Source organism: Phragmites australis, chromosome 18 (genome assembly GCF_958298935.1).
Source record: "Phragmites australis chromosome 18, lpPhrAust1.1, whole genome shotgun sequence".
Lineage (NCBI taxonomy): Eukaryota > Viridiplantae > Streptophyta > Magnoliopsida > Poales > Poaceae > Phragmites > Phragmites australis.
Genome location: NC_084938.1, coordinates 27,356,759 through 27,384,216, shown reverse-complemented (window position 1 = coordinate 27,384,216; position 27,458 = coordinate 27,356,759). Strand labels below are relative to the sequence as shown.

Sequence of the window (27,458 nt, the reverse complement as noted above, 5' to 3'; positions counted from 1 at the left end):
CCCGCGGTCCACCCGACCTGGACCTGGGCCATGGCGTCGTCCAGCTGCCTTGTCTGCCCGACAAGGACGACGAGCCCCGAGGGCAACCCACGCCCGATCTGGGCCGTAGGGGTCGGATCGAACGGTCGCCAGGTACCCGGCGCGGTCGGTATTTCAAATACCGTCCTCCATGGTCGGGGTACGAAATGCCGACCACCCTCCGCTGCACGCCATGGCGCGCCGGACGCCGATCGCTTCCCTCCCCTCCCTCCTGGGAGCCTCCAATCACGACGCCAGCAGCTTCAAGTTGAACTGACCATGACCAAGGGCCAAGAAGAAAGAGGAAACAGAGGTCGACAGCTGCTGGCAGCACTGAGCTGAGCCGTAGCAGCATGCCTCCACTGGCGGCAGCGCGCTCTCGCCGACGCACGACATGAAGGTGGCCGCCGCCGGCTGCGTCGATTTAGACGGCATGGTGTTCACGGTGACGGACGGGCGGCGGGAGCTTAGGCCAAAGGAGAATTGGACGGCTAAGTGCTAAACAATTTGGTCAGGAAGCCCACACCCTCAGCAACTCAACAATTCGATCTGCTCGTGAGCTTCTCTGATCGTGTGGAGGTAGTCGGAGGGCGGTGACAGCTGCCGCCCCTCTTCACCATCCTCTCCGGCGCTCCTCCATTATTAAAGTTTGTTTGACAGAACTATCAAAATATGATGTTGAGTTAAAGTTAAAGTTATATTGAGAATATTTAGATGAGCTATATTATTTTTATTTTAAATTAAAAATAATGACTTAAACCAATTTATTATAACATACAACCTTAAAATTGAATATAAAGTTGAAATTAAAACTCTGTCAAACAAGATCCAGGTCATCATTAGCGGTAGCAGCCCAGCAGGCTACTGCTGCACACTAGTGACTTAACCAAAATAACGGCGCTTGCTAGCCGCTACATTCACGGCTACCGGACGCATAGTGGGCTGGGGTGAGCGATGTGGCACACGTGCTCCGTCCCGGCGGTGATCACCAGTTCACCACCTTGCTCTGCTACTGCGGCGGCGCGTCTTGCTCGGGCGCTCCCTCCTGCTGAGCGTGCCGGTAGATTGCCAGTTCGGCGCCGTCCCACGCCTCGACGTCTTCGTCGACGTCGGTGGTGGCCGGGCTGTGCTGATGCGCCAGCGCTCCGTTGCCGCAGAGGCACCGCTGCACGGCGCAGACCAGTAGCCTCACCGCGACGACGGCGGTGACGATGACAAGCACCGTGAGGGAGTAGTCCATGGCCGACCGGTGGCCGTCCTGGCATCCGATGAAGCCCAGGCAGACCATTGTCCTTCCTTCCTTGGTCAGGGTGACCTGATCAGGTTGTTGCGCCTCTACGGCAAGATACAGAGCAGCTGGCTCATGTAGAGGTTGGTGCAAGCACAAGGGCGAACTGGTGTGCTATATATTTCGTTGCACGGCGGTATTGACTGGTGATGGCGCTGGAGAAGGGGTGAACACGAGAAATACAACTCCGTCATGGGTTGCGCACGTAGGTATATCTCGGTTGTTCGTCACACTCACCTGATAATTATTCATCTATTGATTATCGTATCCACCATATGATTTTTTCACCTATCCTTCTACTAGGAATCTCAATGCAAATGAACGGTCTTGATAAGTATTGCTTCTGCATGTCTTTGTGGAAATTGCCTTCCGGTGAATAGGGGAACGGATTCGTTGCTTGCTTTGGAGCCTGCAAGAGGATAGAGATTTGTGCGTACCTTCCTTGGAGCTTTGAGAGCGTTGTTGCATTTTCAGACAATGACTGACCACTTGCTTTTCTGAATGCCTTTTGGAATGGGGTCAGCTTGAGTATACTTGAGCTACAAGTGACCGATAAACTGGGGATTCTCTTCAGCTTTAGCGAAATTCAGCACTCAGCACCTAATTTACAGAGTTCTTCATACAAAAGAATAAAGGAAACCTGAATAAAGAATGTGAAGATCCTAAAGTTGGTTGGAATCGCCCAAGATATGCAGGTCCATACAAACAAGCAGCTGGATTCGACACACTGGCATTAGTAGAGCTAACCCTGCGATCTGAATTGGCTCAAATTAAGCTACTAAAATCACGTATGCAAATAAAACGATAAGCAAGAAATTCACAATGCTCATAGCAGGCAAAATATGATACTCGTGCAAGTCCTTTTTTCTCCTTCGGGATAAGGGTATGCATTATCCATTTTATACAATAACAGAACCATTTTACAAAATTCCCAAAACTTTGATGTAGAGAACACACCATCGTATCACTACTCTTCCATCATGATCCTTTGACCTCCAAATAGTCCCTTCTGCAATTGCAAATCCAGCACCATGCAAAGCCTTTATCGTCGTACTTGCTCAGTTAGAGAGAATTTCCAAGCCCCACATAATCATTTGGTCAGCACATGTGCATCTGAGCTCCGTGATCCAGTTTCATCATTTGTGGTAAACTTCTAATGGACGGTCAAAACCAGTGACGGTACCCACCAATCTGCCCATAATCACCTCTGCTGACCTAAATCCCACCTGAAAGGACCACCGAATGGTTAGTGAAATTCCACTGCAGGGGCCAAGAACAGGACTTAGGGTTGGCAGCCAATATAAAATACCTTGTCTAGAAGTATCTCTCGAAATTTCTCAGGATATACACAGATGGTGTTGAAGTTTCCTTTGGCAACCTGAAAACAGGATGGGAAAAGGGAGTAAGAATTGCAAGTTTACTATGCTCCAGGGGAATTTAAAGATCAACAAGCGTTGAAGAATCAAGCAATTCTTTTATGTTTTATCTAGGACTCTGGATTTTGACTGCATGTCCACTCGTGCTTAGGATCAAGAATGCAACAAGAACATAGGTTTGTCAAGAGTTAAGCCTTAGCCTAATTAATGAAAGCCCAGTAAGCAACTGAACCCAGAGGTGCACCCAACTTTCACCAAACTAGCATCACAAGTTTCAATGCAGTAAAAAAGAAATTTTTAAGAAGGGCTAGCAGGTCATCAATCTGAATAAAAAAACTAACCTCAGAAACTAATCTGTTTCTCTTGTATGAAGTCCAAGGTTGAGGCTCCATGATAAAAGCCCCACCCTGAAAAACAAGAGAAGCCAATGGCAAATATATGTATTTTTCCTCTTACAATTGATGTGCAGTTTAGAAAAGCCCAGCAAACAGAGTAGATACCGGCCTTAGAAGCCTCCAGATCTTCACGAATAAAGTAATTAGGCCATCATCACCCCAGTTCAGGTGGATCCATTTTGTCACACTCAAGCTGCATAAGAACAAAGCAAATAAGCTAGTGGCACTATGAGAACGAACAGTACAAAGAAAACCATAAATCCCTGAGAGATCCATGTTGTTAATCTGTAACTTACCAGAGTATGGTGTCATACTGTTCTGAACATCCGTGCAGACTCTCTACAAAATTTTCACATCGAAAAGAGACAGTTTGAAAAAGATCATGGTGTTTAGAGTTATAACTAATCTCATTTGACATCTCAGATGCCACTTCTTCCAGAGAGCTTGGAGATGGAGAATTTAATGACTCTTGAGCTTTAACATTTTTCGTAGCCACCTTATCCACTCGAGATATCCTTCGTAGGTTCCACTTAGCAGTCTCAATCAAACCTAACAGGGCAAGATCAGAATAACTTTAGTTGAACTAAAATTGAACCACATAACATGCAAGGATAAATCAGCACATAACAAGAGTTTATTAGAAGAACAATACAAACCTGAATCAATATCAACTCCAAGCATGCTTCGACATTCAAATTTCATTGCTGCACAAGGTTCGGAAAGAAAAGGTGAGAAGATTTCATGAAATTTAGCCAAACTTCAAACCATTCTACATTATGCCAATCATCTTGCAATTCTGATCTTTATCTACAAGAACAACTACACAACACCTATAAGTATGATATATCAGAATTTTCCAAATAAATTCAGAGCCTATTGACAATACTCAATGCGCAGAATAAAGAGCAGGAACAACAACAGTTGTTGGTATTTAGTACTTATATTTCACCGAATCCATAGCAGAATTCCAGATTGAGATATGAACAGTCATTGCAGTTTAAATATACCACATGAGCAACCCAAGCAATACCTAGGTCAATTGTTACCAAGCCCTGGTTGCAACCAATATCAAGGCAATCCTTGCCTTCAAACCACTCCTTCTTGAATACCTCAAGGCGAGGATCTTCACCAACATTACGATCAATCTGTAGAACATTTGAAGATAGAATTTATCAGTTGGTCTGAGGCTTGGTGGATCTGACCATTGAGATGACTTTCTATTGTACTAAGCAAATTATCATGTGCAGCATACTAAGAAAAATGCTAAATCTCTTCTTATCTCCCCGGCTCTCACCATAGGACAGGGCATGCTAATATGCTATAGGCATTAGCACATCTTATGGAAGGAGCCACATGTAACTGCACATTAGCCTTGCCAGCAACACTATGGCCACTACCCGTGCTCCCATCCCTGCAACTATCTCCCAGACATTCGCTAGCTGAGAAGTAAAGGTACTTATCAATTAGCAGTTGTCTATTTCGATCAAATCTGGGGGCAAAGCAGAGATGGTTCCGTTTACCGAACCTCTCATGGACTCAAATACACAATATCCCTAATGCTGATTTGGCTACGATGAAACAAAATTACAGAATGAAAAACGTTAACATCAGTATCTGCATACGCCCGACAGGGCGATAGGTAGTGCCCATGCCGCTCTGCTACAAATAATAACAAATCCCAATCGGTAAAGAAAACACCAGACCACCCTTCACATCTCTCAGCAACATCCTCTGGGTAGCTTGAGAAGCACAAGCCCCGCTCATGAAACTACACGGCCTTAAAGCACGATGCAGGACAGCAATTCAACGCTGCAGCCTACTAGAACTGAGAAGCATTTCGTCGAAAGCTACAGGGCTTGCTAGGCAAGAAAACTTTGTGTATTCAAATCTTACAATGCAGCCCAAATACCCAAGTCCCACGAACACCGCAACCTCCAGTGAGGCATATCGTCGAGCTACTGGCGATCACGCGTGCACAGCAACAATCCATGGATTTCGTAAAAGGCAAAAGGGGAGGCGGTTTGCACGCACCCGGTAGCCGTAGTAGTTCCTGTAGTTGCCGTAGATGAAGACCTCCTTCTTCTTCCGCTTCTGCCCTTTATTACCTCCGCCGCCGCCTCCCCCATGTTCGTTGTTCCGCTTCATATTGCCGTCTCCTTTAGCCCCCTTGGCCGCGGCGTCCTCCGGCGCCGTCGTGGTGGCCATGCTCCGACAAGGGATGAGCTCGGCGCCGCGCTCCGTATGCGAGGGGTGGTCCGCAAGGGAAGCCCTTCGAACTGAAACAAGGGAAACGGCGCGAGGGCGAGGCAGAGGCGGCGGTGGAAACCCTCGTGCGCTTTGCGTTGCGGCGCCGGGTCCAGGAAGGGCCAGGTGGGTGGCGGCGCTTGCTCCGTTGGGCCTCACGGCTGCTACCTTGAGTCACTGCCTTGTGGGCCCCGTTGCACGCAGTAGCCGCCTAGCCAGTTAACGGTCATGAAACTAGTGCTGTGATTCTACCGGGCTATAATTGTTTTTGCTATGAATTAGTATTACGATCTAGATTTCGTAGATAACTTTTTTTCGCTAAATTATAGATGGTAGGATTTTATAGTATAATATAAATTGTAGATTATGGATTATGATAGTCGGTTTTTAGATTGTGATATTTGTTTTTGCTTTTAGACTAAAATCTATAATTAAAATAAAAAATAAACAGGATCTTAGCGTTAAACTTCTAGGCATAATCGGTTTTTAGATTGTGATATTTGTTTTTGCTTTTAGACTAGAATTTATAATTAAAATAAAAAAAATAAACAGATCTTAGCGTCAAACTTTGAGGCATTTGATTTGTGACTATGCTGGTTGTTTGGGAGAGAGTACTGGACAGAATTTTCAATGGTTTTCTTTTAGACAATGTTTCCTCTAGAAAAAAAAATTGTCTCACTGCATTTGAAAATTGTGAATTAGTTATGCACGCTTACTTGCTTAATGATGTCTTCTTTCTAATATAATCGTTTACATGGTGGCTTTTAAAAAAAGAAAATTACTTGTTGTTTCTTAAAGAAACGCTAGCGGTCTTTTGACGAGTGTAGCTGCTCCGGAAATTTAAATGTTTAGCACAAATTCAAACAATATCGTGAGTTTCTCTGCTCTTTTCCGAACACGCCGAAGCATTGAGGGCTTTGCTGCCGGCGCTGCCATGAATAGCAAGCAGGTGGCGACGCGGCGGTCCATGCACGCGAGCCGCGACACGCACGGCGAGCCCCACGAGAGGCGCCTCGGAGTCTGGCGCGTCCACGCGCGCGAGCAGACAAGCGACGGCGAGGAGGAGAGGAGCCGCCGGCAGGTGCGTCTCGTCGCAGCCGAGGGCGGCGGCCCGACCCGATGGGGGGCTGCTACTCCGCCTTTCGTCCTCCCCGTCTCCGAGCGCGACAGCGATCCCGCCGATGGCCCCGGCTCCTCCGACGCGTCCCCGCGCAAGGACGAAGATGCGCCCCTCGTGGCCAGGACGACCGCGGCGGAGTTCGCGCGGCGGTACGTGCTGGGCCGGGAGCTGGGGCGTGGGGAGTTCGGGGGGGTGACGCGGCGGTGCCGGCGTCATCCTCTACATCCTCCTCTGCGGTGTCCCGCCCTTCTGGGGAGATAACGACGAGAAGATCGCGCAGGCGATACTCCGCGGCGACCTCGACTTCAGCCGGGAGCCGTGGCCGAGGGTGTCCGGCAACGCCAAGGACCTCGTGAGGAGGATGCTCGACCCGGACCCCTCCACCCGGCTCACGGCGAGGCAGGTTCTCGGTAAGTCGTCTCGACTCCACTTGCTCAAGCTCTTCACCACACGACCGGCTGCCATTGCCGCATGCACGATGGAAGTGACAACTCTGTGTGCGTGGCACTGCGAGCAGAACACCCGTGGCTGAAGAACGCGGACACGGCGCCGAACGTGTCGCCGGGGGACGCCGTCCGGGCCAGGCTGCAGCAATTCTCCGCCATGAACAAGTTCAAGAAGAAGGCCCTCGGGGTAAGTCCATCGTCGATCAATCGAGCCCCGCGCTTGATCACTTACGCTCTTCTTGGTTGCATGGAAAATGGTGGAGCTGACGCGATTCATCTGTTGTGGGCGCAGGTGGTGGCTCGGAATTTTGCCGGTGGAGGAGCTGGACAAGTACGTGCAGATGTTCCACCTGACGGACAAGGACCACAACAGCAACCTGTCGCTGGAGGAGCTCATGGAGGGCCTCCACATCAACGGCCATCCCGTGCCGGAGTCCGAGATCAGGATGCTCCTCGAGGCCGCGGACACGGACGGGAACGGGACGCTGGACTGCGACGAGTTCGTGACGGTGTCGTTGCACCTCAAGAAGATGGCCAGCGACGAGTACCTGGTCGCGGCGTTCAAGTACTTCGACAAGGACGGCAGCGGCTTCATCGAGCTGGAGGAGCTCGGGCCCAACGACCAGCAGGTCGTCCTCGACATCATCCGCGACGTCGACACCGATCAGGTTGTTCGCTCACTCCTGATCACACGCTTTACCAACCAAAACTTTCGTGGACAGATTGAGTAGAGTGTCAAGTGATGATCACTCGAAATCTTCAGGAATCGATTAGCTCGTGTTACGTGTGAATGTGTTGGGAATGCAGGACGGCCGCATCAGCTACCAGGAGTTCGAGCTGATGATGAAATCCGGGACGGACTGGAGGAACGGGTCGCGGCAGTACTCGAGAGCCAACTTCAGCAGCCTCAGCCGGAAGCTCTGCAAGGAGATGTCGTGAAGCAAGAGCAGCAAACAACAACGGATGTGCAATGCATCGGTGCTTGGCAAGATATCTTCACCACTTCGCTGTCTGGAGCCCCGAATGCTCATCGGACAGAAGAAAACATCATTTTGTGCTGGGTAACTAGAACTGCGGTTTACAGATTCAAACTTTAGTTGCAAAAGAACGGACGCACAACGGGACCAGGCCAAAACTTCCGAAATTCGAGTCGAGTAGAAATTGAAACGAACCAAAAAGCTTACAGTGAAAGCATAGAAGACTTTGAGGCTTCTGGTCACGCGCCATTGCTTGATTGTCTGAATGCTTGCTTTCGCGCTGCACGCCTGTCTGTATGAAGACGAAAGACATTTTTCCCAAAACAAGAAGCATGATCAAATGAATATGATATATTTAATTCGAACACCACCTCGACAGGTTCTGGAAAACTTGAACGCAAGCATGCCGTCGAGATGACAATTCTTTGCACATAATTTAGAGAACACACGAAGATCGATGTTCGTCGTGGCAATTTACATCAGCGTTCTAAATAACCATACTTAGGTCATTAAAAAGCAAAAGATAATACAACAGCCCTGTAACATTTTGGGGGAATAATTTAGATCTACCTCACAGTTTCACAGGTCGGTCAGAAGAGGAAACCCACCACCACATTAACGCAGCTATTACCACTTCATAACTAATATTTACATGGAACAACAGACAGGCTAGCAAACCGAAGGACCCCCACACATATATCCTCCTTTCAGCCTCCACTCCGTTTGCAACCGAAGCCCTTCAATAGCTCTCTAAACACCAATGCAGCTGTTGGAAGCTCGGCTTATCGGCATCCAATGCAGGTTCAAAAGTTTAAGCACCCCCCTCTTCTCATGAGCTTTAAGCTTCTTCGGGTGCTCCCTCTGAGCTGTACTCTTTCTAGTACCTATTTTTTTCGCAGACCTTGCACACATCCACCGAAGGAGGGTTCAGAAATGTGCAGCGCTCGCAAGGCCAGCCATCTTCAGAGTGATCTGAAGATGGCCTAACGTGCTGCCTCTTGGATGATTTGCCTTTAGTTCCTGCTTTCTTGGAGCTGGTGGCATTGCTCGATGTAGCAGCTTGGCCAGTACAGCGGACATCTTCCAACCCAGCTTCCAAAGCTTGAACAAGGTTCTCAAAGTAATTCCGAGTTACACTGCAGCGAAAATTTAATTCACCCCATCATGATGTCAAGCAAACAAGGGCAGGACTGAAAATATTTAGTAAATACGCAATCCAAAGATACAAAGTATGGCGACTGTACTACCTTGTGAGCCCAGCAAGCTTCACCCGGAAATCACCAAATTCAGCCAATGAAGGAGGCGTAGTAGATTCATTGCTATCAGGTTTCAGAGAAGGCAAAAATGCTTGCAAGTCTTTCTCAGCACATTGATGAAGACGCTCCAAACCAGACTCAGCTTCACCTGTAAAAGATTTAGGATTTACTGATGTTCCAAGATTTTCCTCAGCCACATAATAAACCATTAGAAATGCAAAAAGATAACAACCTTGAAGATACTCAAAAAATTCACTCTTGACCTTATCTTCTAGATAATAGCCATAAGAATATGTCCATTTCAGCACTCGCCTGCATTCTATAATCTGCCATACAGTAAAGTGGTGCATGAATCAGATGTAAGAAGATTTGTAAAGTATGAAGCCCATTTAGACCATAACATAAAACTAGCACCAAACCTGTGACCAAGCTTCAGTTATGAACTTCAGCTGGGTCTCTGGTATTCCAAAAACATCAGTTAATTTTGCAAGCTGCAGCACACAGAGGAATAGTGAGAAAGCAAATAATCAATTACTCAAACAGAAAATAATACAAACAGATGAACTTCTATATGGCACACTAAATTAAGTGCCCTTAAAACCGTAACATCTTACTTGTTCCTTTTCGGCTTTTTGCAGATCCGCTTGCGCCTTCTGCCTCGACTGTCAATAAAGGCAAAATCTCTACATCAGAATAGAAACTACAGATGAAAGTTTCAAATATACACTATGCAATATGAAAGCATCTGAAGATTCAGCATAAGCATGCACAAGATATGGAGAACTATGCGTGTCAGGTATAGAAATATATCTTGAGCTGCCTTAGCTTCTTGGTAGTCGTGAATTGATCAGATAATATTCATACACATCAAAAGGTGGCACTTTTGTTTTGACTAAGACAATGGTGTCATTTTGTGCCTTAAATATATTCATGGATCTCAAATAAAGTTACACCTGGATGGGATACATTTGACAGAAAATGTACTCAGTTAAGTCATTATTCTTCTAAGCTCGGCCAACATAATACTGCTGAATGTTATTCTTCTGAATATGGCTGACACGATACAATAGCATGGTAAACAAAAAGGTTAGAAACATTAAGGTAGCTTATGAGCACAAAACCGAACAAGCTATATTTTTTGACAGTTACAGAAACAGATAAACCAATGTACATCAAACTTAGGTATCTTGAACATACTGTCTGATTGGATGCCCAGCGCTCATAATAGTGCATATATCTCTCAAGTGAATTTTTAGCCCTTTCCCTCCTTGCTTCAGTCTCATCATACTGCAATACAAGTAAGTTAAGTTGCGAAAAAAAATATCCTTGGAATGAACTACATAAAGTATTCAGCACCGCAGAAATGACATAACAGCATGCCAAATAAGGCAAGCTGCTGTACTCCCACGACCACACTAAAGTATTTAATTCAACTGCAGCAGCAGCAGCAGCAGAAGCAACAATAATAATATTATTAAACTAGAGGTCTATGAAAGGATTTCTACTATTCAGTATAGCACAGATGCATAGTATAAATAAAAAACATACCACTCCCTCCTTCTTTGCTGATTCATAACGATTGCAAGCATAGAAGCCACCGGTCCTCTCTCCATGTTCTGACCATGGACTCAGACATAACCTAAAATGTCCAAAGAACATCAAACAAAAGAAATTACGACATGCCATGTGCAATGTAAATCTATCAAGCAACAGTAATGGACTATACCAGCAGAACTCAAATTTGCAAGGAGGAGTGCACGTCATATGCATGCATCCCTGGTTTTTCTCTATTGGCCGTTTGCATTTCGGGCAGGGCTTAGAATTAGCAAGTATCCTGAAAAGGATCATATGTAACACAATAAACCATCTCATGCAACTTGATGTAACATAAAAATTGAACACTACAACACAATTATCGGCTAAACATAATATTGATACACTATTCTAAAAACATATGTGAATACTAATCTATATCATCATCGCCAAGTTCAGCTGAATAGAGACTGGTCTGCTTGTGTCCGGTACATTTTTCAGAAAAGGGAGACAAGTTGATGATAATTGAATCAATCACGAGTATTCAGAATCCACTTCAAAGCAAACTAGCTATCCTAAAACTGCTAGGATGTTTTTTATTGTTGACCACACACAAGATTTAGCCTCACAGTTGTGTAATATTTTTGGACATAAAGTAGGAGGCCCTTCCTCATCGAAGAAATCACAATGTTCATAGTTCTATAATAATATTGACCCTCGTCTCCACCAACTTCTAGGTCACCTCAAACCACACAGAAAGATGGTGTTTAGAGAGACCCCAGTATACATACAATAGGTCCCATTGCTCCAAACAAAATCAAGGAACTGCGTATCTTCATGCTCAATCTGAACTAAAACATGGTACATTACAAAACAAATAATCAAAATGTGCAAAATTGAAATAGGCTGCATTGCTCAAAAAATAGAGGAACTCCTTATCTACATGCCCTATCTGAACTCTGAACAAAAACATGGTTTCGTCAAAAATAGAAAATTTAAGACATAATAAAGGGGAAAGACACGCCAAATACTATATTGAGCCCCGCAACAAACCAGTTCATGTTTTCAGATTCTGCACTGTTCTTTAATATCCACTTAGAAACAGTCTCACAGTTCACTGGTCGATGAGCTTCCTCTGTGCACTGCAAACATCACAACAGAATATTGAAGCCTCACATATCTTATCACTAGGACTCATAAAACAATAGCATCAAGTCATTAGGAGAATGGAACCATCATACATTCCAGCAAAAGCTGAACTTGCAACTGCATGAGACATCATAGTTCTCGTCACCAAGAAACTCCACTGCACATGTACAGTCAGGAGCTGGACACCATTTAGTCTGCAGGAATGTCAAAGGTTACATGAGTTACCCAAAAAAATAGGCCCAAACAATTGTGGAATGCCAAAAATCAGCAAGCTTGTTCGTATTACCTTCTTGGTATCTTCAACATATGCACGTAAGACAAATCGTGCATATTTTTCTTTATCCTCGTCTTTACCTAATTTATTAATCATCCCTTGAAGAACCATAGCACCACATGATGGATCAGGGCATCGCAACGACAAACATCCTGGACCACCACTTACCGCAGCACTAATATAGCCTGCAAAATTTGACCTTATCCATCAGAAAATTCCTTTTGTGTGTGTGTGTGTTAAGTAAGGGGATTGTAATTTGCAAAGAGGGAAAAATGGAGCAATAATATTATCAAGGCTGCCAGCAGAAGCAAGACTAATATAAAATGATGCAGCTGAAGAACTCGAGTGCTGTTTATGGCATTTCACATTGAAATCAGGGGGGGAAATACCCATCTGTGTCTACTTTAGTTCTATGGTGAACATAAAAAAAAAACAGAAAACAATTTCAAGTACCTTCAGGTTTTTAGATGATAAATAAAACTAGACATTCTGCCACAATATCATTCTACCATATGTATATAGGAACATGTATAATACCCCAAACTCCTTCTCATCGATCCTCATGATCGAGGGATCACAAAATAAGTTTGCAGGAAGCCAAGGTAAAACATGAAATTATTCTGCAATATACATGATAGGCAGTATGCACAAACATATGCATACTTAATCACCTGCACCAACTGTGGGAAAAAAGTGGACCTTGTACAAAGGTAAATAGACTGTGATGATTTATATGCAATTACAGTCAAAAAGTTACAGGGGAGAGAGAGAGAGAGAGAGAGAGAGAGAGAGAGAGAGAGAGAGAGAGAGAGAGACCTTCCCAACATTCATTGCAATAAAAATGAGCACAACCAGCGGAACTCATCACATCAGAAGAATACCCTTCAAAACATATTCCACAAGTTAGCTGCAACAAAAACAGATGTTAGAGATCAATAAATCATGACCACATGCCACAGCCAAAGGTTCAATCAGATTTGACCTGCTGATATGATGAAACGACAACATAAGAAAATACGAATGAATAATACTTGCCTTCCTGGAGTTAGGAAAATCACTTCCATTCAAAAGTAAGCCAACAATATGGCGAACTTTTTCTTCATCTGTAAACCATTCATCATTCAACTTACTGATGTCCCTGTATTGTGAATACAAATCTATGACATTAGTTCGACAACATAGAACTCAACATTTCAACCATCAGGAAATAAGAAAATGTAAGCGTGTTGCTTCTAGCCCAGATTTTTTATTATTCACAATCTGAAAATGTCCATGCACATAAAATTGTGCATTGCCTTTTGTGAGTACCAGCCACCAAAAACAGGGGAGATTGGTAGATTCAGATAATGGAATGCACATTGCAACGATAGCAATTTTCAGTTTTGATGGCCTGTGTACAAATGCAAGCCTATGAAAAAATTAGAAAATCACTACCACAAATCCATGATTAGCACATGGTATATCTTATACTCATTCCTGCAACAATATCTTGAGGGAACATTTACACGTTCTATCTGTAGCTTCATAGAGGTATTTCAACACTAAATTGATGGGGCAGCCAGCATCTCAAGAAGTGGTTAAAAGTATGAAACGTACTACCGCTGCATTATGCTGTGTTACATGATATATACATAAAGTAGCATCTGATTTGAGTTGCTTGTCTATTAGAATGCAATATAATGTGGAAAAATGCTATTAAGACTTTAAGAGTTTACTGCCTTTAGGAAAAAAAAACTCACCATTTATAATGATGAAGGAGAACACATGCCTCTTCCCTTGTAATCGATAACACTGCAGTTACCTTGCTTATATCTTCCTCTTGACGTTCAGATATATCTTTTTCACTTAAAACAATGAACCTCTGTTCATAGCAAACACAAGCCCTCTTTCAGAGAAACTCAAGGATATCCCGTGAAAAAAAGATTATGGGCAGAAGTGTAGAAGGACAAATAAAAACAGCATAACACAATGCTAGCATGTAAATCATAGAAAGAAAACAGGTATATTTCTGCCATGCTATCATGATACTGGAAACCATGATTGAAGGTTAATCCTCTGCCTTTTCTCTTTGATACTGAAAGCTATCAAATTGCAACATATTATCAAGCACCTAAAGTAACTACATGGATCAAAAGTTTGCTGTCTGTTAGATGTTCCCAACCGTGATCCACAAATGCTGAGACACCTGCCAGAGGCCCCCAAGAGGCGGCACATCACTGATCTAGGAGCATAATAACAATAAACAGATGCAGAAAGCTGCAACCTATCTGGCTGCCACTTTAAGCTCAAATTCTGCACACACCGACCAATATTCACCGTGCATATACAGCAGATATCAATCTGTCCGTCACAGCACTGATATAAACATCAATTTGTAGCAGAACACCAGCTCTAACAAAAGAACATTATTCTTATGAACCGATCTAGCCAGCTACCACTCAAGAGCTTCAGTATCCGAATAGATCACCGAATTCCTCAGCTCGCCGCTGTATCACCCATGAAATAACTCACAGACCACTCCATTCCACATGAACACGCCAGTTTCTTAGCCTATTCGAACCCATCGCGCCTCAAATCCTTAGGATTCCAGAACAATCAAAACAACCTTAAAGCACCGCGGTATACCCCTCACTCATCACCTCACCTGCTCGCGTCTGGACACCACCTCCTCGCTCCCCTCGGCCTCGAGGCCCTCGTAGTCGCCGGCCACCAGCTCCCTGTCGCTATCGTCGCCGTCGGCGGCGCTCCCGTCGCCCTCGCCCATGTCGCTGTAGTAGTCGTAGTAGTCCTCGTCGTCCACCATTTCCTCGTCGCTCGCGGCGGACATCTCGACGTCGGAGTCCATACGGCCGCCGGATCGGGCGATCGGGAGCTCGAGCGGAGGGCTAGGGTTCCGGCGAGGCGAGGAGGCGGAGGGGAAATTGGGGGAGGTGGGTAGAGAGAGCTTGCGTGCGCGAGTCGGCGGCGACACGGTGGGGGACTCCTCCTTTATTGTATGGTGCGTTCTTTTCATTAAGGGGAATATTTAACTTTTTTTTCTACTCTATCAGAGTGATAATTATAGTTAAGACTGATAAATTAACTCTTAAGTCTATGAATTATGAATGGTATGATAAATTTATCACTCTAATAAATGATAGAGTAGAAAAAACCAAATGCCCTTCTTTGGACTTTGGATTTAGGAAAGTGAGAACCATTAATCACCATGAGATTAAGCAAATTTTGATCAAGCTCTTCGGTTTCCTCACCTTTTACGGTCTCCGTTTTCAAATCTCTACCGTATAAATCGCGAATTGTTTTTGTGTCACTTCTTTTCATATTCTACTCCTATATAATAAAAATCTCTAAAATTCTAATAATGTACCTATTTTTGCTAAATCTCGTCCTCTAGCCTTTCCGTCTTATTACCGGCTACAGATATAGGATCGGTTTTATTAAAAAAAGAAAAATTAGCGTATGATCTGCTCATCTTTTTGAATCTCATCTGAAAGCATACTATGGCATCACTCCTAATGCATTCGTTCAGCGACGCTCCCGTAGCGCACCCACATCTCTATACCTTGAGTTTGTGTTTGATGTTTATCGCATCCAATGTTTGTATTTTCGTTACAACGTACGGGTAGAAGATGGCAACAAGGTCTTGAAACCCGATACTCGGCAGGTAATTACTCTATTAAAGACCAGATATGGACCAATTCTTGTACTCGCGGGTCTGTTAACAGGCAAAATAGTCACCCATCGGGTGGAACGAGTATGGGTTAATTCTCCTACTACTCATCCCAGTATATCTATAGGTCCTTAGTTTCCCAGGCCACCAGCAAATATCGCCCACCTAGGCCCAACTAGCCCGATTAGTCCACACCGTGAACCCTAGACACCACCCTCTCGGCGACCCCTCCCAACCACCTCTGAACCCCTCCCAGCTGTCGCCACCATCGCCCCCTCTGTTGCCCCTCCCGGTCGCTATCATCATCACCCCCCTTGGCCGTCGACGCTGCCACCTCTGTCACCCTTCTTGACCGTTGCCCCCTCTGCCACCTCTCTCGGCCATTGCCTCTTCGTCACCCCTCTCGCCCACCGCCTTCATAGCCCCTCTTGGCCGTTGGTGCCGCCTCCACCATCACCCTTCTCAACTATCACCCCTCCCGACCGCCACCGCTCCTCCTCAGTTGACCATCCCGACCGTCGTCGTTACCTCTTTCATCGCTCCTCTTGGCAGCTGCCACTGCCTCCCCCTCTATCGCCCCTCCCGGCTATTAAGGGCGAGTTGTCGGGTACGGGTAACATGCTGGTTACCAGTTACCCACATGAGTATGGGTACGGGTAAATATCGTACTCGTGTGCAGGTATGATATCTGTAGTTGTTGTGATTTTTTCACACAGGTGCGGATATAGGGTGGTACAACCCGACAGATCTAGACTCATTGTCATCCCTGCTTATGACTTAGCTAGTAACTTCCAAATTCGATTTGGCTAGTCAAACTTTGATCATGAATCTTTATAGATAAATTGTTATACAATAATTTCTTTAAAGTATTTTTATGATGAATCTAACAATACCATTATAATTGGTGGCTTCTTTCGTTGCTTCATAGGCCTTTTATCAGACAGCAAGGGTAGCACATATTTCGTCTCCATGCGCATGTTGTGCCACATGCGTGGCGGATGATTTTAGGGCCACACTCACGGTGAGAAATGTTGTGGTAAATCATTTGGCCAGTGCCTAACTTTTTTTTGGCACACCAAACTCCTCTAAGCAAGCAAATACTAGGATAAGGAGGTATGAAATGCCAAACTCTAGGAAGCAAATAAACACCATGGTAAGGAGATACAACATGCCTAAACTATGGCGTGGCATGTTATGGTATTCATCCAAAAACACCCCCTAGCTAAACCCCTTGAAATGTCCCTACCTCATTTATGTAACATCCAATTTTTTTCACAAATTGATCACTAAGACTAAATAAGGGTGGTTTATAAAACAAACAAATATAAAATATACTCACTAGAGATATCGGCACAAATCTTCAGTGATGTTTAAGATTTTCTTCTTCTTTTAAGGTGATATTGATTTTTTATATTGGCAAGCGACACCGTTGAGCTCACTGCCCACCTAGGTTCGATTCTTCAGATATGTGTGCCTCACTCTTTCCTTTGTGATTAAATCTCAGTCAAAATATGGGTCATACACGTGTGCAAGTTCAGTGGTACAACATGTTTTACCGCGCTCCAAAAGCCTAATGACGCACAGGCGTGTATGTGCATGTGCTGTTGTGAGTGTGGGTTGTGTGGGTCATATCCATCTACGGAATTTTCCCTTGGTTTAAAATAAAACATCGAAGCCCTTATATAGAACTGATGTTAAAATAGAATGGGGGCAGTTCTAAAGATTGCAGTGGCAAGAGATAAATTATTCCAAAGAGAATTGTGTGAAAATGTTTATAGATTTTAACTCCTCTGGATCTTGAGCTAATCATGATGTTAAGTACATTTTGTTTAGGCCCGAGCTTCACCCTAACTATGGACTTTATCCATGAGTTCTCAAGTTTGATCCTATGCATGTACCCAAATCACTCAAGAAATACTTTTATAATCCTGTATAGTATTTTTTACCTTTCACGGTCGAAGGCATAGCCGGAGCCTTTGCCGGCGACCTTGCCGAGATGACGTCAACCAGACCCAGCGGTCTAACTGCCAGGTTATGATTTGGCTGGTCAAACTCCCAGTCAAACTCCATAATCATGAGTCAGACCGTCACTAGGTCTGATTTAACCGCCAGGTCTACTCAGTGTTGTTTTCTTCTCTGTTCGACCTCCACAGTCTGACCGCCGTCTAGGCCGGCATAACCGACAGCTACTTAGTATATTGTGACCTTAGGTTATCTTATACGAGGTTCAAACATCTTTTAACCCAATCGCTTAAGTGTTCTTTTGCAAATGTTTTCAAAACATTGCGCATTTCATCTCGTTCATGATCACGTATCATAAGCATACATTTCTATTCATTCTTTTATTTATTCGATGCGTTCTTAAATATTCTAGAGAGTGATACGTCGATGGTTCAAGCGGTCGAGGTCGACACCGAACCGAAACTGTATGTAAGTGAAGCGTCGAAGCAACAAGACAAACATCTAAGTATATTTCACCTTTTACTTTATATCACGTGGTGTCTAATTTGATAAATTATCGTTTTATGTATGTTATCCATGTTAGCGAGTCAATGCCGGAAATTGTGGATAGAACTTATGTCAATACATCGTTCCTATCTTAAACTATTGATGATCTATATCTTTATCACCTGGGGTATAACAATGTTGTTGTCTAATTTAAAAGTTATCCGAGATGCTTAGCAATACATATATCATCAGTAGAAGTCGAGTGATAGTTTGACCATCGTTCGCGAGCTATATAGCTTAACTATTGCTTCACAATGAAAATGATGCTGTGATGTATGAGTTATGAGAATGAGATGGGACGATGTTGTGAGTGTGGTGTATGCGGATCGTATGCATCTCCAGGATTCTCCCTTGGTTTAAAATATAACATTGAAACCCTTATACAGAACTGATGTTGAAGGAGAATGGGGGCAGTTTCAAAGATTGCTTGGCAGGAGATAAATTATTCCAAAGAGAATTGTGTCTGATGCTTATAAATTTTAACTCCTCAGGATCTTGAGCTAATCATGACCTTAAGCAGAGGCAATGGCAATCTGCTGCCCCCTTCAAGCAATGATGATGTGTATTATTAGAATCAATCACCTGGACGGCAGCATGCCATGCGTATCACGACACCAGGGTACAAGGTTGAACAATTGACACCAAAGTCTATCTCTGCCATGCTTATGCATCCACCATTGCACCATCATCGGGTTTGCAGCAAAACTACCACTGATCAATCACAATCCGGTCTGGTAATCCGTCTGTAACTGGACGAAATCTCATTGGCAATCCAAGAACCATGTGGCTGCTGCTACTCCAAACCCTGATCACAAGTTCATAACTGTCGGCCCATTTGATTCAGTGGAGCAGCTCGGAGAGAGATAAAAGACAGAAGCTGGATACATCATACAATGCCTATCCAGGAAAGGTGGTTCAGAGAACTCCATATTTTACTTAATCAATCTCGAGTGACTACAAGATATAGTGGTTTCTACAATACAATGCTCTAGTTGACGATAGTGCTAGTCTCACACCGAATGTGATGTCTGGAATCTTTTCCGATGTTTTACATTGAAGCAGCTTGCTCACATCTTTCTGTGTTTGCTGGAGCCACCGCCTCTTCGCTGCCAAAGCTTGGAGCCTTGGGAATTAGACCAAGGATCTTGAACATCGCCTGGTCAGCATCAAAGTCGTTGTTCGCAGTCGTCAGAAGTTTCTCACCAGCAAAGATGGAGTTGGCCCCAGCAAGGAAGCAGAGCGCTTGTTCAGGCATGGAGAACCGTACTCGGCCTGCTGAAAGCCTCACCATTGCCTTTGGCATTACAATTCGAGCAGTAGCAATCATGCGGATCATTTCCCAGATCTCTACAGGCTGATATTGGACGTTGGTTAGCACAAACAAATACAAAAAAGCATGTATAATCTTAAACCCAGTTAAAGTCTGCACACCGTAGTTGATAATATGTATGAAACTCTTGTATTATATAGCGATCCATGCATTTTTTTTCATGTCCAAAATGTATGCTCACACACAATCTGCAAGCATCTAAACTACATAAAATAATCAACAGTACATAATACCTTCTGATCCTCAAGAGGCGTGCCTTTTACAGCAATTAATGCATTAATAGGAACGCTCTCTGGGTGTGTAGGCAAGGTCGCTAGTGTATGCAACAACCCTACACGGTCCTCCTCTGCCTCCCCAAGACCAATTATTCCACCTGCACAAAAGAAATGGTGCACCAAATTATACACCGAAGACGGATACATTTCCAAGAATTTTTAAGCTGGAAAACAAATGCTTATTATGCAGGATAGCCCTGGCATAATGAACGCTAGAAATACCAGTGCTTTCAAAAGATCACCTGAGCAAACGCTTATTCCAGCTTCACGGACATGCTGAAGAGTCTGCAGTCTATCATCGTACGATCTTGTGGTAATAATGTTGGGATAATACTCTCTTGATGTATCTAGGTTATGATTATATGCTGTAAGACCAGCCTTCTTGAGTTCCTCGGCTTGTTGTTTCTCTATCATGCCCAGCGTGCAACAGACCTCCATCCCCATACCCCTGCAAAGATAATTATCCAACGCACACTAAAATGTTAAAATAAATGTTGACTAAATATTTTATCATATTTTATGCATTAAGGCCGTAAGCCAATGACCTATACATTGTAAGTGATAGAGAAAGTTAGTTTTTTAAAAAATATAAATGAAGTGAATAAAGACATGAGAACAGGACATGACCTAGAAGAGAACTTGTGCATGGTTATGCATAGCTTGTACCATATAACATAGTTCTACTGTATAAAATTTTCCAATGAATACCTTATTTCCTTGACATATTCAAGAATCTGGTTGAAATGTGTTTTCCTGCCGACGGTTTCTCTCCATGCGGCTCCCATGCAAAACCGGGTGCTCCCAGCCTCTTTTGCCTGAAAGATAATATTTCAAAAAAATATATATGTAAATAGGTGTACTGTGAAATAATACTAATATAACACAGAATTTCATGAACCATAAAGTCTACAGTCAAGAATAAAAAGTTATATCATCAGTTTGCAGGAGTAATAGATCAACAATTGAAATGAAGTTATTCATCTCCCAGAAAATAATTACACAAACAGTACCTTTTTTGCTGCTTCTAAGACAGCATCTTTGTTCACTAGTTTTTGGGCCTTCAATCCAGTATTGTATCTTGAGGACTGAGGGCAGTATGAACAATCCTCACTGCATCCACCAGTTTTTATTGAAAGAAGTGTGCACTGCTGCACTTCTCTAAATTTGTGAACACTCCTATGGACCTGAGCCTGAAAGAATGCAAGTAGTTGCTGGATAAATCAGAAGAAGAAAAGGTGGTTCAGAATTGTTGTTAGCCTATTAAGTATTAACTGGCATGGTCACATGAATGCTAAATACTCCACTGATGGTAAAATGATATTGTAAAAGAACATTTCTTTATAACATAGTATGCACCGTTTGGTATCTTTTCTGGCACAAGTATACACATTAAGCTAAAAAAACTTTTACATAATGAAAAGGTTGTCATCTTCTTAAGGCAACGCTAAACCATTAACAAGTCTCCACAACCCAAACATAATATAATGCTACTTATTATGATTCTTTGTTTCAATGACCACTTTTTAGTGTCCATAGAATGTGAGTGAAAAAATCTTGGATGCTAAGTACAGAAAAGCTCAATCAAGTTGACATCACTATCAACAATTGGGACCCTCAACTGCTAAAAGGCCCTAAAGCCTAAAGTGACAGAGCTGCTGCTTATTACCACCATAGGAAGAAAGTTAATAACTCAGGCGGCAGATCAATATTATGTAGCTACTAATTCCAAGAAACGATAGGACGTGAATGTTGAACGCATACCACAATGCCACAATCGTAGAAAATAAACAGAAATATCCACTGTTCTCATCCCAAAGCCCCACGAGCTGAAATGTCCGTCCCTATCGCTAACTGCATCCACGAGAACAAGAAATCCCCAAAAGTGAAACCTTTGGCATTAACCCCCAGCTGCCACTACAACAATCTCCACTTCTCCAATTTCACTAGGCACTAGCAAAATACAACCTTTATTCTTTTTTGAGTGAATTGCACAAAACTACAAGTATTGTGCCATTTGTAACACAAAACTACAAGTATTATGCACCAATTTCACACAAAACCCGATTTTAATTGAATCCATTCAAAAAATGGTCTTATGTTTCTCCAAAAATCCTATAACTTTTTTTTTATGTTCCATAATCCATGTGCAACCCATTTTAATTGGATTCACCCAAAAACCATGTGTAGAATGCAAACTAAAATTCTCCAAAAAGGCTACTTTTATAACTCCTAACAATTGTTAGGGCCTCAAATAAAATCCAAAAAATCTGGGAAAATTCACTAATATTCTTCTTATATGATGGACTAATTTCTCAAATTATTTTCAGCCCTATGTTATATGGTAAAAAAATAAGTTCCATTGTGAGTATATGAATGGAGCATTACAAAGGAAATCACTTTTTCACCATATAATATAGAGATGAAAATAATTTTAGAAATTAGTACATCATATAATAAGAATATTAGTGAATTTTCCAAAAAATTTAGATTTAATTTAAGGCCCTAACAATTGTTAGGAGTTATAAAAGTAGTTTTTTTGAAAAAATTTAGTTTAAATTCTACACATACTTTTTGGGTGAATCCAATTAAAATGGGTTGCACATGGATTATAGAACACGTACAAAAAGTTCTAGAATTTTTTAAAGAAATATAAGACCACTTTTTGGGTGAATCCAATTAAATCGGGTTTTGTGTGAAATTGGTGCACAAAACTTTAGTTTTATATTGCTAGTCACAATATTTGTAGTTTTGTGTTACAAATGGCATAATACATGTAGTTTTGTGCAATTCAGTCTTCTTTTTTTAATGGAACAGTAGGAGAAGACCAAACTGTATAAGTCATATATTAAGATAACTACAACAGTACTTACAAAGCGCATGAAGAAATTAAAAACAAGTATCTAGGCAGTCCTTTCATGACTGAACATTTCTTTGCTTCGCAAGATGGATAACCAGCAAAACGAGCTTAGCCAGCGCTTCTAGGAATAAAGGCTTCACCTCCGGCACCGATAATCCACCTTCCACAGTCCAAAGCCCCTAAAGGTGCTACCTTGCCAGCAAATCTTCGGCCGGCACCGCTCATTCAGAAGCTTAAAGGCGAAACATTTCAACAAATTTCAGCCATTACCAGCACCAGACACGAACAAAACCGAAGAATTAACGGGGGGTTTTGGGATCGCGAGGTGTCCGGCCCAGGAGGGAGGGGGAAGGCGGGCGTACGTACCCCGTGGAAGAGGAGGTCGAGGAGCGCGGAGTCGTAGACGGCCTGGATCTCGGGCCGGCTCCAGTCGTTCCGGGGCCCGTCCCGTATCGCGCGCTCCGCCTCCGCCGCGGCCGCCGACGCCGACGAGAACGCCGCCGCCCCCGCAAGCGGCGGGCGGAGGCGGGAGCGGAGGCGGGAGCGCAGGCTCCGCGCGAGCAGCATCATGGGCAGGCGAGCTAGGTAGCCGGAAAGGGATAGGAGTAGTGGCGATACGGCCGAGGGAGGGAGGGAGTCGGCCGTAAGACCATACACAACTATATTCTCATTTAGTTCCCTTCTCATTCCTCTCTTCATCCTTATTTTCTTTATTTTTACTTATCTTTAATAACTTTCTTTTAAATAGATTTGTAAAAAGAAACAGAAAAATATTATCTTAAAGAGAATGATCTTTAAAACAACAAAAATCGTGAAAAAAAATCGTTAAAACGCTGAAAGAAAAAAAATTCTTCGTCAAAAAATTATGTACTCTAACAAAAATTGTTCGGAGATAATTCAAGATTTTGCTCCCCAGTTGCTACAGTGAGCTATGACTTCGAAATAAAATAAAATGTTGTGAAAAGTTATCGGCGGTTTAGATCCACAGATGCAATAAGATTTCAACACAAAATACCAGCGCATGCAGTGTATAAATTTATTTTCTTCACAACACAAAATACCTAGTTCTTTTTAAGTATTCTTCGTTTAATCATTTAGGCATTAAAAAACCGGTGATCTCAACAAGAAAATTTAGTCGTAGTCGCACAAGAACTTCGAGATCTCAATTGGACTAGAACAGTAACATCCTGTGTTAGGTGAGCTACTCCAAACCGGTTTGAAAGACCAATCACTGAAGATTGTTACATATTGAAGACACATTCACAAATCACAACAACTCATGAGACGCGGCTTATCTGAGGCCACAAAGTGGCTCTACCACTTGAAGAACAGCAATTTGTTAGGTCAGGAGGCTAACAACTATCGTATTATACTGCTACTGTTTATAGAGAAGTTTATAGAAAATGATAGTGGATTTTAAGAAAGAAGTAAAGGAAAGAAAGGTAGTAAATAAGATATCTACTGAAGATAGAAAAAATAAATAATATTATAATAATGATAGAAGATGCTGTAATACTTTGATACTGGTATTCTCGTTCAAAGACAGTTAACAGAAATTGTAAGATATATTTATGAATTGTAATAAAAAATCTCTCATACTAGTATAATGGTATGTGATTCTTCTATATGTTCGAGAGAAAAATATTTGCCACGTCTTCGACACTTTGGTTGAATCTTGACGGTGGCGAGAACTCGGAGGGAGGGCGATGAGCTGGGGGCAAATCATTCGCTCCCGTTTGCCAGACCGCACACACACCTTTCCGGCTTCCTGCCTGTCGATCTCCGCCGGTTTTGAGGGGGCTTTCTAGCTCGCCCAGATTGATTTTCTAATGCGTTTGGTGATCATCCTTGTCGATTGATTTGTAGCACCTGCTTTGGATTTGGTGCTGCGTCGGAGTTGGTTGGTTCTTAGCAGTTTGATCAAAATTGATCGGCGCTGGCATACATCGTAGAACAAGCTTCAAATATCGTAAAGCATCTGGCTTTGAGTACAAAACCTATCTATTTTCTCCATATTCTACCACCAAATACCGCTCCGCCTTCACGACAGCTTTCCTCGGGACGAAATGACCCTCCCGTTCTTGTGCCCGACTCGTTCCCTCTCCCGTTCTTGTGCCCGACTCGTTCCCTCGGTCGCCGTCTCCATTCTTTCCGACCACCACCCCCAACTCCGGCCGTCGTCCTGATGGGTCACGGACATCAGGTCGCCGGTGCACAGGACAGTGAAGACCATAAGCACGAGGGTGACGACCATGGACAACACGGTGAGCGCCAGCACCAGCACGTACTCCGCCGCCGCCAATGCCAGCATCGTCAGCGGGAAAGAGTAGGTCCACTACGCCACGCTGAACCGACGCATCGCTCGCTTGAACAACGTCGGACGGAATGGCGGCGAGCTGGCACGCGTGAATCCAACTGCGCAGGGGGGACCTCCGGGATGGCGGCGAGCTCGCACGCGAGGGGGATGGCGCGGGTGCCTAGATGCTTGCGAGCTGGGCGACGGAAGGAAGAAATCGCTACGACATTGAGAGGACGGCGGGCAGCGGGAATTCGCAGCGGCGGGCAGCAGGCGCAGAGGTCCAGATTCCTTCTCAAATGCATCTGGGAAGCGGGACTTAGATGAAATCTTTGAAATGCTGAACTCGAATTCGTCATCTACCTGTTCTTTGATGGTTCTCAGACACAAAGCGCAGAGTTTACACATGGAAGCAGGACACGAGGATTGATGGGAAGTCGGAGAACGAAATCAACAAAGACGCGAAGAGCATTTACAGAATTCGTCACTCGGCAAGCTGCCCTGAAAAAGATTCTCCACGTCCGACAAGAACCGAACAAACGCCGCCTGCGACGAGCCTCCGTCATCCAACGCCGCCCGTGCTTCTTTCCTGCGCGCCACCGCTCGCGCCCTGAGCTCTCTCCCCTCTTCGGACTCCATCACCAGACGCACCTTCGCCTCCACCTCTTCGGCGCTGACGAAACCTGTCATGTACCCCTCCATCTCCACCGCGACGCCCATGTCCTCTGTCATGAATACCTTGTTCATCTTCTGCTCCGCGTGCAGCGGCCAGCACAGCATCGGCACCCCCGCCGTGATGCTCTCCAATGTCGAGTTCCACCCGCAGTGTGTCACGAACGCTCCGGTAGCCGGGTGGTGGAGTACGCACACCTGCGGCGCCCACGACTTGACGACGAAGCCCCGGTTCATGGTCCGCTGCAAGAACCCATATGGTAGGAGCGCGTCGAGGTCCGGTTCATGGCGTTGCTCCGAGGGCCTGTTCGGTTCATCGCTGCCAGCTGGCGGCGTGCGCACGACCCAGAGGAACCGGTGCCCGGACTTGTCCAGGCCATCGGCGATCTCCTTTAGCTGCTCCACCGGGTGCGAGCCCTTGCTCCCGAAGCTGAGGAACACGACGCTGCACTCCGGCTGCACGTCGAGCCACGCAAGGCACTCGTGCCTCTCCGCGTTGCCCTGACCCATCGCGCCGTCGCGAACCAACGGCCCGACGCAATAGATTGGCGGCAGCACACGGCCGGGAACGCACCGGGGGTCCCTGAGCGCCCGCGCCGCGCGGCTCTCCAACGACTCGAACGTGTTCACCAGGAGGCCCCTAGTGCTCGTGCAGCGCGTCCAGACGTCCGCCATGGCCCTGCACCGCTCGTCGTCCGGGTGCTCGAGCAGGCCCCTGATGAGATGCGACGCCGGCACCAGCGGGACGCCGAGGAACTCGAGCGGCGCGTCCCCCAGCTCCTTCAAGCCCGTTTGCCTACCGGCGAGCAGCGCCGGGACCTGGGTCAAGACGGCCAGCGCCGAGGCGCACGAGGCGAAGAACGTGTACGCCGGGACGCCCACCCTCGCCGCGACGTCGATGGCGTCAACGCAGAACATGTCTACGACGAGGCAGCGCAGGCTTTGCCGCGGGATGGAGCGGAGGAAGCGCTCGAGCTCCCTGTTGTACCGGCGCAGCAGCTGGAGCATGTGGAGCAGAGGGTTAATAGTCTTGCCGGCGGCGGAGCTGGAGAAGCCGGGCGACGGGACCGGCGAGAGGACGCGGACGGAGATGGACGGGTTGGAGGCAGCGACGCGCCGGACAACGTCGCTGGCATCCCCAAAATCGGACGACTGGATGAGCACCATGGTGACGTGGTAGCCGTGGTTGACGAAGGCCTTGGCGAGCTCTGTCATCGGGAGGACGTGGCCGACCCAGCCGGCGCCGGGGTACAGAACGATGGCCGGCTTCATGGCTTTCTTCTCGTCCATGCTGGAAGTGGCTAGTCAACAGGTAGTCGAGCAAGATCGGTGAATAAAGCTGACGTGCAGGTGGAGGGGAGTGGAGACGAAGAAGAAAGTAGCTGACTTGGTTATCCACGTGCAGGTGGAAGGCGTCGGACGGAGGAAGTGGCCGGATTGAAACACCTATCACCCGCTTCCGGTAACGGACCCACTCAAAAAATATATAGATATAACAGATCAACCGTTTAATCATAAATCAGTAATACTAATAATTAAAAAATATGATGTAAAGTAGTCGATATAGAGATCTCATGACCGAGAAGGTTAGATGACCGTCCTACTTAACCTATTGATCGGTCTGCCTATGACTCCTTCAAAATCTCTTCCTTACCACACAAATCACGACCAAAAATTCTGGAAAAGTGGCTACACACGGGGATTCAAGTTTGGAAGCCGCACACAAGAATTCAGATGCAAATTAGTTCGGGAGAGGGAGGAGCACAACATGACAAGT

General features: G+C 44.9%; 4 protein-coding genes and 1 pseudogene across 7 annotated transcripts; 1 reads left to right on the top strand and 4 right to left on the bottom strand.

The window, feature by feature from the left end:
• Positions 1-2,135: 2,135 nt before the first annotated feature.
• LOC133899680 (probable RNA methyltransferase At5g51130) lies at positions 2,136-5,494 on the bottom strand. Of its 2 annotated transcripts, none has more exons than XM_062340715.1 (8): positions 5,109-5,492; positions 4,108-4,222; positions 3,734-3,781; positions 3,374-3,626; positions 3,183-3,270; positions 3,024-3,089; positions 2,616-2,684; positions 2,136-2,532 (listed from the first exon to the last, which is right to left on the bottom strand). In XM_062340715.1, the coding sequence occupies exons 1-8, from the start codon at positions 5,280-5,282 to the stop codon at positions 2,443-2,445; spliced, it is 903 nt and encodes a 300-aa protein (XP_062196699.1). In that variant the 5' UTR covers positions 5,283-5,492; the 3' UTR covers positions 2,136-2,442. The 2 variants fall into 2 exon arrangements, 1 of the variants encoding a protein (XP_062196699.1); XR_009906380.1 differs by having other exon boundaries at positions 2,460-2,532; positions 3,187-3,270; positions 5,109-5,494.
• A 761-nt stretch (positions 5,495-6,255) lies between these two features.
• On the top strand, positions 6,256-7,826 carry LOC133898666 (calcium-dependent protein kinase 21-like; annotated as a pseudogene).
• Positions 7,827-8,268: 442 nt separating this feature from the next.
• On the bottom strand, positions 8,269-15,069 carry LOC133899679 (probable E3 ubiquitin-protein ligase ARI8). Of its 2 annotated transcripts, XM_062340714.1 has the most exons (15): positions 14,721-15,067; positions 13,816-13,937; positions 13,112-13,214; positions 12,893-12,983; positions 12,089-12,261; positions 11,895-11,996; positions 11,707-11,795; positions 10,847-10,954; positions 10,669-10,759; positions 10,318-10,407; positions 9,735-9,782; positions 9,540-9,611; positions 9,353-9,446; positions 9,112-9,268; positions 8,269-9,000 (listed from the first exon to the last, which is right to left on the bottom strand). In XM_062340714.1, the coding sequence occupies exons 1-15, from the start codon at positions 14,919-14,921 to the stop codon at positions 8,742-8,744; spliced, it is 1,800 nt and encodes a 599-aa protein (XP_062196698.1). In that variant the 5' UTR covers positions 14,922-15,067; the 3' UTR covers positions 8,269-8,741. The 2 variants fall into 2 exon arrangements, with proteins under 2 accessions (XP_062196698.1, XP_062196697.1); XM_062340713.1 differs by having other exon boundaries at positions 9,112-9,446; positions 14,721-15,069.
• Positions 15,070-19,165: 4,096 nt separating this feature from the next.
• Positions 19,166-23,298, bottom strand: LOC133899371 (biotin synthase, mitochondrial-like). Of its 2 annotated transcripts, none has more exons than XM_062340362.1 (6): positions 23,080-23,298; positions 20,867-21,046; positions 20,565-20,671; positions 20,099-20,304; positions 19,815-19,954; positions 19,166-19,605 (listed from the first exon to the last, which is right to left on the bottom strand). In XM_062340362.1, exons 1-6 carry the CDS (start codon positions 23,281-23,283, stop codon positions 19,300-19,302), a joined length of 1,143 nt encoding a protein of 380 aa, XP_062196346.1. In that variant the 5' UTR covers positions 23,284-23,298; the 3' UTR covers positions 19,166-19,299. The 2 variants fall into 2 exon arrangements, with proteins under 2 accessions (XP_062196346.1, XP_062196347.1); XM_062340363.1 differs by having other exon boundaries at positions 20,867-21,067; positions 23,080-23,263.
• A 1,522-nt stretch (positions 23,299-24,820) lies between these two features.
• On the bottom strand, positions 24,821-27,078 carry LOC133898341 (anthocyanidin 5,3-O-glucosyltransferase-like). Its single transcript, XM_062339008.1, has one exon. It carries the CDS (start codon positions 26,969-26,971, stop codon positions 25,460-25,462), a length of 1,512 nt encoding a protein of 503 aa, XP_062194992.1. The 5' UTR covers positions 26,972-27,078; the 3' UTR covers positions 24,821-25,459.
• Positions 27,079-27,458: the final 380 nt, after the last annotated feature.

Bases quoted from the DNA above. Each gene is read 5' to 3' on its own strand.
- LOC133899680 (XM_062340715.1), bottom strand. From the start codon at position 5,282: ATGGCCACCACGACGGCGCCGGAGGACGCCGCGGCCAAGGGGGCTAAA. The intron at 3,782-4,107 runs GTATTGCTTGGG...AACCTTGTGCAG, and splicing joins CTTGGTAACAATTGACCTAG to CAATGAAATTTGAATGTCGA. The intron at 2,685-3,023 runs GTTAGTTTTTTT...TCCTGTTTTCAG, and splicing joins GAAACAGATTAGTTTCTGAG to GTTGCCAAAGGAAACTTCAA.
- LOC133899679 (XM_062340713.1), bottom strand. From the start codon at position 14,921: ATGGACTCCGACGTCGAGATGTCCGCCGCGAGCGACGAGGAAATGGTG. The intron at 9,783-10,317 runs GTATGTTCAAGA...CTTTATTGACAG, and splicing joins GCTGGGCATCCAATCAGACA to TCGAGGCAGAAGGCGCAAGC. The intron at 9,001-9,111 runs GTAGTACAGTCG...TTTTCGCTGCAG, and splicing joins AAGCTTGCTGGGCTCACAAG to TGTAACTCGGAATTACTTTG.
- LOC133899371 (XM_062340362.1), bottom strand. From the start codon at position 23,283: ATGATGCTGCTCGCGCGGAGCCTGCGCTCCCGCCTCCGCTCCCGCCTC. The intron at 20,672-20,866 runs GTACTGTTTGTG...ATTATCTTTCAG, and splicing joins TCTTAGAAGCAGCAAAAAAG to GCAAAAGAGGCTGGGAGCAC. The intron at 19,955-20,098 runs GTGATCTTTTGA...TCTTTTGTGCAG, and splicing joins TGGAATAAGCGTTTGCTCAG to GTGGAATAATTGGTCTTGGG.
- LOC133898341 (XM_062339008.1), bottom strand. From the start codon at position 26,971: ATGGACGAGAAGAAAGCCATGAAGCCGGCCATCGTTCTGTACCCCGGC.